The sequence below is a fragment of the Toxotes jaculatrix genome, chromosome 13 (assembly GCF_017976425.1).
Source record: "Toxotes jaculatrix isolate fToxJac2 chromosome 13, fToxJac2.pri, whole genome shotgun sequence".
NCBI lineage: Eukaryota > Metazoa > Chordata > Actinopteri > Toxotidae > Toxotes > Toxotes jaculatrix.
Window position 1 is genome coordinate 23700014 of NC_054406.1, and position 10218 is coordinate 23710231.

The window sequence follows — 10218 nt, forward strand, 5'->3', positions numbered from 1 at the left end:
TTCAACAGGTGTTCGGACGATTTATCTACATGCATTGTAACCTGTGTTTTTTTCTGTAGGTTTCCCCATCTTACATTCACTCTCCAACCTTCATAATCCAAAGCAATCCTCTCTGTCTCGCTCTACCTTAGTATACATTATTTACTTTCATTCAAGAGCGTGGTGTGGATTTTTCAGACCAGGCTGTAGACCCAGCTGAGGGCCAGTTGAAACTGAGTCCAAGTCCGGCTGAGTCCCCACACCGTACTCTTTTACTCTTAATTCTCTAAGTCTTTTTCTTCCAAAAAAACTTCTAAGTGTTCAACTCTTCTTTTTAAAAGAAAACACAAAGAGGCACATCTTAAGCACTGGAGACCAGGGAAGTTGAATCCATAGAGCTTTATTCTTCAATACAGAAGTCAAAAGCTTGAGCCGCCCTGCAGAAAATGACTGATCTTTACCATCTGTGCATCATTTTTTTATATTGTAAATTGTAGGTGTGTTATAGACCAAGGGACATGTCTGACCACATCCCTTTATCCCTTTCATTGGTTATTTTTGGGATGATTCTACTCATATCTAAAATTTAGCCCTTCCCATAGCCCTTCATATCAAAAAAGTACAGCACGTGGCCTTTACACATGACCAGTGGCAGACTGTTGACCAGGTTCAAGGACAGGTCTGGGCGTAACTGGGTATATCCCTTTCTAATTCCCTCCATTTGATTGGTGTGCGTCTATCTTTTTTTTTCCTGGTATTTTGCAGGCCTGATCTCTAATGGAGTTTTTTCTCATCTCACGTGCACCACAACACCCTCCTAACAACCACTCTTTAAACACACTTTGTTTTTTAATGTAATCTGGGCTTCTTTCGATTGGGTTTTTAAAAAAAAAAAAACTTTCCAGTGCCTCTAAAGCTCCCAACACATGCATGCAAAGCATGGGTGATTATCCTTTGCGATGCAGCAATAGCAGGCAGAGGCACACAAGGCAGCAACAAGTGCTGCAAGAGCAACCACCAATGGAATTTCCCTCACTGAAGTACACACAGATGGGTGAAGCACAGAAGGGTGAGGAGGGGTGAAGCATGGATTCTTAACATATTGCACAAAACCGGACACCACAAGTGTGTACTCTACACAAATTGTCATAGCAAATACTTTTGTGATCTCCATTTCATCTGAACTATGACTTACACCATTTTCTTGTGGTGTCAGATTTGTGCAATGTATATAATGTATTCTTCAATGTGTGCAAATCCATTTGTGTTCTGCTTATTCTACACCTGATCCTCTGTCTGTCCCCCGCTCTGTCTCCCACTCACACATACCTCTACTCTGTCTCCCACACACATCTCCGCTCTGTCTCCCACACACACATACCTCTACTCTGTCTCCCACACATCTCCGCTCTGTCTCCCACACACACACACCACATAGCTCTGGCGCACCGATGGCACTGTTATGAGGAGATGTGTGGAGAACGATGTCAGTGAATGTAACACTAGAAAAAGAAAAGTGTATGTAAAATTAGAAAAGAATAGTCTGGAAAGTTTTTAATGAAAATTAGTCAACAACACCCCAGATTCCATTACAAACAGAGTGTGGGTAATAGGAGTGGATGGTGGTTGGCATGAGATGGGGGGAGACATCAGTGGAGATCGGGCCAGCTGGGAGCGGGGAGAGGGATAGGTTGGACACAAGTTTTGACGTAAGCAAAAAACACACCAACCAGACACAGGGAGATGAGAAAGGGACATGCCCAGTTACACCCAGACATGTCATGAACCTGGGCACAACCTACAATATAAAAAATGATGTACAGAGGATATGTTTCAGTTTTTTTCTGCAGAGAAAGCTCGAGCTTTTGAATTCTGTATTGGAGAATAAAGCTCTATGAACTCAACTTCTCTGCTCTCCAGCACTTGACTTTGACTCTGTGTTTTTTCCTTTGAAGAAAAAAGTTGAACACTTCGATATTTTTTTGGAGAAGGGAACCAATAGAGTAAAAGAGTATGGTGAGGGGACTCAGTCGGACTTTGACTCAGCTTCAACTGGCCCACAGCTGGGTCTACATCAAAACCGGCGAGCCAGCCAGGAGGGGCGCCTGTCAACAGGACCTGACCTAGACCGGGACGCTGATCGGCATCTGCCATTCAGACCACAAGCGCACCAAAACTAAGGTAAGCAGAGCCTTTTATCTGCATGATTTATGTGTGTCTGGATGCAGTGCTGGAATCTCGCCCGGACGAGGTACAGATCTATATGACTCACCCCTAAAGAACCTGGCATAAACCCAATCATAGGCACAAACTTCATTATTTAGGAACCTAGTAAATCTGCTTGTTGGTCTGAATAAAATTTGACACTAAAAGCTTATTAACGTACATAATGAAGTAAGATAACAGCGCACAGGAGACCAGACAGGTTGAATTCAGTTGCATGTTGTTTGTTTAAGTGTAAGTCTAGCATCTGATAAAGCCTCCGTGGTGCGGATGAGTGTGAATGAGTAACTGCGTGTGAATGGAGGAATTGTTGCTTAATGTTGCTGTTGTAGTTTGGTTAACTGCGTGCTTGGTGTTTGCAGGGGGAATGATTTGGTTAGCAACACAGGGGAGAGTAAATTCTGAGTAATGTCTCATGAAGTCTGAGCAGTACAGGGGTGTTTTGAAGGATCCTCTGCAGATACCACTTTTGGTGTTGAGAGGTCTGTATGGGTAGAAATGTTTTGAGAAAACATACCTTTTACAGATACGGCTCTCAAATATCCTAAAATACAGGATGAGAGGTTTGCACAGGTAAAAGAGTATTGTTCTGCTGTGCCCTGTTTTAGTGAGAAAACAGGAAGGGTCATCTTGGGATGGTGATCACTTGTAAGTAACGTCAAGGCTGACGAATTTTGCTGAGGGCAATACTGGCCAGTTGTTTAAAGTGTACATATGAGACTGCACAGATAATTGTTGTATGTGTCCAGTTGTCTGCAGCAGTTGTATATAAAGTGTATGTGTGTAATTTGTGTTTATTATAATTGTGAGTGTGTTTGAGACGTGCTGTAGAGAGGAGATAGTGTAAATAAAATAAATTGTGTAAATAGTGTTGATAATCGGAGTGAACAGTTTCCCATTGGACATATAATTTGTGGAATAATAGCATTAGTGGCTTTCTTATTGTTCTTTAGTGGAGTTGAATGGAGAGTGATCGAAGATATCAGCTAAAATACAGTGATCAGCTGAAGTAGTAAAAATAAAATAATAGTAAGTTATGTGAATGGATTCAATATAATAACATAAACAAATAAGAATAATAAATATATTAAATAATATAGCAAACATGTAAGAATATTGAATAAAACTAACAAATAATAAAGAAAAGTTTTAAAAGTTTATAAATGAATTAAAAGAGGTGGATGGAAGATGAAAGCAGTGGTGAGGACGAAATAGTGTCTTTAGACCATTCTGTGCAGGAAGGAAATCCAGAGACAACAGTGGCAAGATAATTCATTAATCAGCCTAAAATTGTGGAACATAAAGTTTGTTAATCTGTCTGCAACAATAAGAGAATTTCCAGCTGTAGACTGGACTCATATACTGCACAGGCTGTGGACCCCGGTCTTATTGGCTCCTCTATTCGAACAACTCTGTGATGATCCTAGTGCAATAGTAACTGTGGCTTTAAAACCACTCATGAGAATTCCTGAAAACACATCCCTAGTGGGGTTAAACACAGGTTCGGAGAATCCAAGACTTTCTGTTTCAGTGGTGCCCAGGAGACTGCAGTGGGAAATAAGAAAATTTGGCTGGCTGGTCAAAGTTCCAGGTGAAGACAGAGAGGAGGGCCTGAGGTTTGATTACAGACAAAACAGAAAATTAAAACCCTGCCTTACTGCAGATAAAATTATTGTATTAATAAAAACCAAAGAAGTTTCTAGACCCACACCCAGTGAAGCCAGACAAGCATACATGGGGACAAAGGTGATAAAAGGAATTGGTGCATCGACGCCGCTGGAGTTGGTGATAAGACAGCAGCCAGACCATGAAAAGCAGATTAGACTCTGCATGAAGAAGTGGCACAAAAGAACCACTGGACGGCTACAATGACCTAAGGAGGGAATCTTCATGGAGGCCTGTTGTGATGAGGTGGAAGCTAGCTAGAAAGAGCGAAGACAAGTGCTAAATGTAACACAACTGCCAATAGTGGAGGAGAAGCAGGCGCCAATAAAAGTGAAAACAGCAGAGAGACACACACAGGCAGAAACAGAAAAGAAAGAACAGAAACGGCCTTCAGCCCCACAGTGGCATGATAAGCCTCCCCCATATGCATCTAATACAGCAACGCCACTGTCAGGGCTATATCCTCTAGTGCAGGTAAAAGATCAGCTTCAGGGAGAGATTAAAGGAGCGCTATCAGGAAAATGTACAGGTAAAGATGGAAACACTGCCAGAAGAAGAGGGAGAAATAGTGTATGTATTGTCCCCAGTAGTGTGAGGAGTGAAAGAAGCAGTGTAAATATGGAGGATCAGAGATTCCTTAATATGAGGCAATGGATTAGGAGCCAGACCCCTGGAGCACAAGCTGATAGAAAGGAATACACAGAGATTGAGGAAAAAAGTCAGCAAGAGAGGGAAAGAGAAAAAGAGCTGTAGTACATGCTGGAATGAATTGAGCTTGAAGAAAAACAAAAAATGGAAAAATATCGTGCTACAGCTGAAAAAATAAGAGGCAGCTCAACAATTCAAAATGTGCGAAATGCACCTACATCACAAAGTACTCCACACCACTTCTCTATTGCAGATGCAATTTTTCTGGGCATGGCTGGATACAGTAGAGCTTGGATTTGTGATTATGCTATCAAAGCTGCACCTCTGAGATCACTGATTCGTGCTATAGGACAAACAGACAGCTCAGCCACACTGCAGTGGACTGATGTTGCTGAACAAAATTTTCAAGCACTCAAACATAATCTGCAGACTGCTTCTGCACTAGGAAACCCTGATTATAGTAAAGCATTTTATCTGTATGTTGCAGAAAGATCGGGCTATGCATGTGCAGTATTGATGCAAGACACTCCAGTTGGTAAGCAACCATCAGCATATTATAGCACCAAATTGGAGAATACTGAAGTAGGGTTATCGCCCTGCTACCAAGGAGCAGGGTACCTGCTGCAGCAGTCTTTGCATTTCAAAAAGCATCTTCTGTTACCATGGGACATCCAGTAACTTCATACACATCCCATCAATTACATGCATTACTGGCAAGTCCCCGTTTTGTTTTAACACAAGCAAGAAAAACTGGCTATGAGGTAATTCTCTCTGTGCCAGAACTATCCAACACTGCAACACAGTTAATGTAGCAACACGCATGGTATTACCTGAAGAGGGCACTCCTCATGACTGTGTCCAACAAACAAAGGCTTTCATGAAACCAAGAGAAGATATACATAATCAAGCAATACCAGCAGCTTTAACTTATTTTGTTGATGGTTCATGTTTCAGAGATGCAACAGGAAATCATGCAGGATATGCTGTGATACAAATGAATTCTGATGACACATTTACAGAGGTACAAGCAATGAAAGTGCCTCAGCCTTGTTCTGCACAATTGGCAGAAATCAAAGCATTGACAACAGCCTGCCAATTAGCTGAAGGCAAGCGTCTGAATGTTTATACTGATTCAGCACATGCATATGGTGTATTTCACATCAATGGCAAAATTTGGCAACAGAGAGGCTTCAACAGAGCAGATGATATGCCAGTCACTCATGGTGCCGCTACCTCAGAACTATTAGATGCTGTTCACCTTCCATCCGCCTTAGCTATCATTAAATGTCCAGCACATCAGAAAAATGAGTCCTTCATAGCTAAGGGGAACAGTGAAGACGATGAGGCGGCTAAGCGAGCGGCTACTGAAACATGTATAGGTCCCTCACTGGTAGCAGAGGACTGTGAACCTCTCACTACTTTAGCTTCATTGATGGAAGCACAGCATCAGGCTAGCGTCTGTGAGTATATTGTTTGGCTTAAACAAGGGACTATTAAATGTATGCAAGCTGGACCAAATAAAGATTTGTGGTGTAGTCCGCAACATCATTTTGAGTTACCCACATCACTGCTAAAAACAGCTGTTCTTAATGTGCATGGTCCTGACCATTGTGCAGGGGGCCAGATCTTGAAACGTCTTAGAGCTGTTTGGTGGTCACCATTTTTAGCAGCCACAGTAGATAAAACTTTGAATGACTGCACCGTATGTGCACAACATAATGTAGGAAAGGCTTTTTCAGCACCTATAGCCCATATACCGCCACCAAATGGTCCTTTTAGACACCTAATGATGGACCACATAGATATGACAGAGCATATAAGAGGCTACAGATATGTTCTTGTGGTAATTGACAGATTTAGCAGGTGGATAGAAGCTGTTCCTACAAAAGGTCCAGATGCTAATTCAGCAGCTAAGTTTTTATGTAAAGAAGTTTTCCCAAGATTTGGTTTCCCAAACACCATCAGTTCAAATAATGGTCCTGCATTTGGAGCAAATATAATGAGGATAGCATTAACAATGCTAGGGATCAAGCAGAAGTTTGGATGTGTCTATCACCCACAGTCACAGGGTGTAGGAGAATGAGCTAATGGGACACTGAAAGCCAAGTTAGCAAAAAATAATAGCAGATAGTGATTATAAGCTTAATTGGATGGATGCTTTGCCACTTGCTTTAAGGCCTTTGAGGTCACAAACTAACCAACTAACACACCTAACACCGTATGAAATGATGACTGGAAGACCTATGCCTGTGTCATATCTTAGAGGACCTTATCATGGGCCACCCCTAGAACAATATGAAAGAGAATTGGTGGCCTATTTGCAACATTTAACCTGAATACATAAAGTTGTGTTTCAACAGAATAAAGCTGTAACAGAAGATCGAGAAGCAGAGATCCAGCCACAACTGCAAAAGGTGACGCCTGGTGACTGGGTATACGTCAAGGTGTTCAAAAGAAAGTGGGACCAACCCAGACGTGAAGGTCCTTTTAAGGTTACTCTAGCAACCCCAACCGCCCTTCAAGTGCAAGTAGGCAAAACATGGCTGATTGGTGGCTCAGCTCTCAATATATGCCCCCCACAAAGTGTGAAGAAGAACCCCAACCTGGTCCCAGTCAACCGGTCCAAGGCATCAGCCCGCAACTGCCAACATCATGGCCAAACCCACAGCCATCTCCTCCACATCGCCAACCACAATGGGACCAGTTCCGGCCTTGGCAGCAGCCCCTGGAGTCACCGGAGCCACCTCCGTCAAGAGCTGAGACAAATGGGACCTCTGGCAGCCCCACCTCACAGGAGACCCCTGGTAGCCCATGGCCTTCTCCTTGGCCAACCCCATGCAGCCCATCCGATCTGAAGGTCCTCACGGCCCCTCAGCTGCCATTCCCAGCGCTATGTCCAGAGGGTCATCAATGCCTCACCTTACAGGAGGTGGGAGACCTCTCCACAGCAGAATATATCCGTATTCATGATAGCCTCTCACCTGAGAATCAAATTCTCATTCAGGTGATTCGCGGAGGCTTAAGGCACCTCCGCGGAGAGCTGCAGAAGATGAAGAGTGTGCCAACAGCCGGTGCACTACAAGCTATTCTTGGTAGGGTGGAAACCCGCTTTGCCATCTGCTTGGGAAATCCTCAACACCCGCAGAAGTACAGGGCAAAGATGTAAGATGTGTTTTGCCCATCACCGTGATCTCCGGCTGGAGATCACTAGTGCATTTAATATATATAACCTGCTTCCCAGGATTGGACAGTTTCTTCTCTTGAATAGACTGTTTTCATCTCTGGACTCACGAAACAACATATACTCACACTACATATCTTATCATGGGCACAACTCACATTTCATGCAATATGATTATTATTATATTTTACTTGTGTGTGCATTAATATTCCCTCACATGTGTGACGTCTCCATAGTTTCACCATATAGTTGACAAGTTTATATTTGCATGATTAATTCACCTTGTTAGCTTTGTTTGAAGTGTTTCACCATATAGTTGACAAGTTTATATTTGCATGATTAGTTCACCTTGTTAGCTTTGTTTGAAGTGTTTCAACATATAGTTGACAAGTTTATATTTACTTGGTAGAGTTACTAGTTACGTTTGTTTTCTTATTGTTCAGTCCAAGTAACAATGGCAATGTTCTCCTCTATTTTATGGTTAAGTCCTTTATTCCGTTCCTTATTCTTTATCCTGTTCTTTAATCTTCCTAGTTTCTTTTCAACATGCTGCTCAAATTTTAATGCTTTGGATCCTTACATGTATTATGAACCAGTGTTTGACATTGCACCAGTTTTGTGATGTAGTGATGTGGATCGTTCAGGCTGGATGGATGAACCCCGTCAAGGGCCAGTTGAAGCTGGGTCCAGGTCCGGCTGAGTCCCCACACCTTAATCTTATCTCTCTTAAGTTTTTGTCTTCTGAAAAAATTCTAAGTGTTCAAATCTTCTTCAGAGAAAAATGCACAGAGTCAATCAGGTGCCAGATATCAGAGAGGTTGAGTCCAGAAAGCTTTATTCTACAAACACATAATCTACAAGCATGAGAAGTCCTGCAGGAGCATCTGAATTTCATCAGCTTTTATACGGCGGGCTGCACCTGTTTTGAAGGACATGGCTGAGCGTATTTTTATGTTTGGGCATGTCCAATTCCATTCTCATTGATCAAGGTCAGCCAGTTTTTATTGGAGTCAGGAGTTATCACATCTACTTTTGCCTCTTCAAATACACTCCAGGGCGGATTTTTACAGGTGTCCTCTCTACCCCGCACAGATGCCACCTGTTAACCCGGCCTTGACCCTAAGTCGTTATCTAATGGTGTCAGGGAGTTTCCTTGTTCATTTTTTAAAAATTGTCCAAGCCAATCTCATCTCAGTCTTACTCCTGCAACTTTTAATAATAGTTCCTTCAAAGTTCAGTAGTGCTAGACAAAGAGTGATACACGAACAGCAGGTGTCTGACCTGGCAGGGAGTGATACACAGACAGCTGGTGTCTGACCTGGTAAACACCCTGCGGAAATCCCCGTAAATCCCCATATTTCAGTGCACACACAGTGAAACAAAGTATAGATAGGTAAAGCATAGACAAGTTTGCAACAAACAACTTAAGACCCTGTCACCACATCGGCAGTGGGAGAACTAAAGGAGTGGATCTAGCCATCGAGCCTGTTTGGAGCATTTGATTCTGAGGTGCCCTGGAGTGGTGGGAGGGAGTGGGATTTTATCTTGTATTGTTTTTTTTTCTTCTTTCTTTCATTCTTTGTCCTGGTTTTTATGCTGTTGTTATTTTTATTTTTTATCTGTTGCTTGTTGTATTGGTTATTATTGTATGTTGTCTTCTCAAAATTTGAATAATAAAAATTTGATCACAAAAAAAAACAGGTTAGCATGTAAAAGTTATTGTCCATAAACAATTTCGTCCATCATAGCTCTTCATAGTTTTACACAAAAGGAACTTCTGCAGTGTTTGTTCAGTAGCAGAAAAGCAGATTAATCCCAAAAGGTATTTGTTTTTATTTATGTCTATGGTATATTTCCTCCACAGTACAGCTGTGCATTTTTTGTACTACAGGAGCAGTGGGATTGTGTTTATTGACACACATTATCCCTTAGATTCAAGTCATCACACACAGTTCCTCAGAAATATGAGTCTTTCTGCTTTGCCACCAGAGACGACTACATCAAAGTGCAGACATGATGATAGTAAGGACCCAGTTGGATGAATGGAAAACACATTCAGTACTGGACACGTGTACCAGCAGCTCCCTCAAGTGGAAGATCTTGAGAAATATTTTTGCCCCATTTTCAAAAATAGTCAAATCTGTTCTTGACATGCAAAGTAAAGTATGAGTGTAGGAAAGAATCAATTAAATAAATAAATCACACTTTGTATAAGAGAACTATTGATTTGATTTGATGTTTGATTATTAGAAAACAAATCAACAAATCCTTTTCATTTACAAAGACAACAATACTCTTTGATGACTTTCATTATCTTTTCATAAAACTAAGTTAAATCATAAACTGTGGAACAGATTGTGGGACAGACAACAGCTCGTATTATGTAGAAGACAATGCAACAGTGCAGCAGGTTTCTGTGTATCTTTGATATATGGTCTCTTCCCACACCACAGCTTCCTCACTGACAGTTTCCTCCCAATATTGGTTATGAGCTGATGAGGTGGAAAAACAGGCAATTTAAA

At 41.8% G+C, this 10218-nt stretch overlaps 1 protein-coding gene across 1 annotated transcript; it reads left to right on the top strand.

The window, feature by feature from the left end:
• The first annotated feature begins 1610 nt into the window (after nucleotides 1–1610).
• Nucleotides 1611–7575, top strand: LOC121191502. The gene is made up of 3 exons (XM_041052669.1): nucleotides 1611–1688; nucleotides 2107–2160; nucleotides 6876–7575. Exons 1-3 carry the CDS (start codon nucleotides 1611–1613, stop codon nucleotides 7368–7370), a joined length of 627 nt encoding a protein of 208 aa, XP_040908603.1. The 3' UTR covers nucleotides 7371–7575.
• Nucleotides 7576–10218: the final 2643 nt, after the last annotated feature.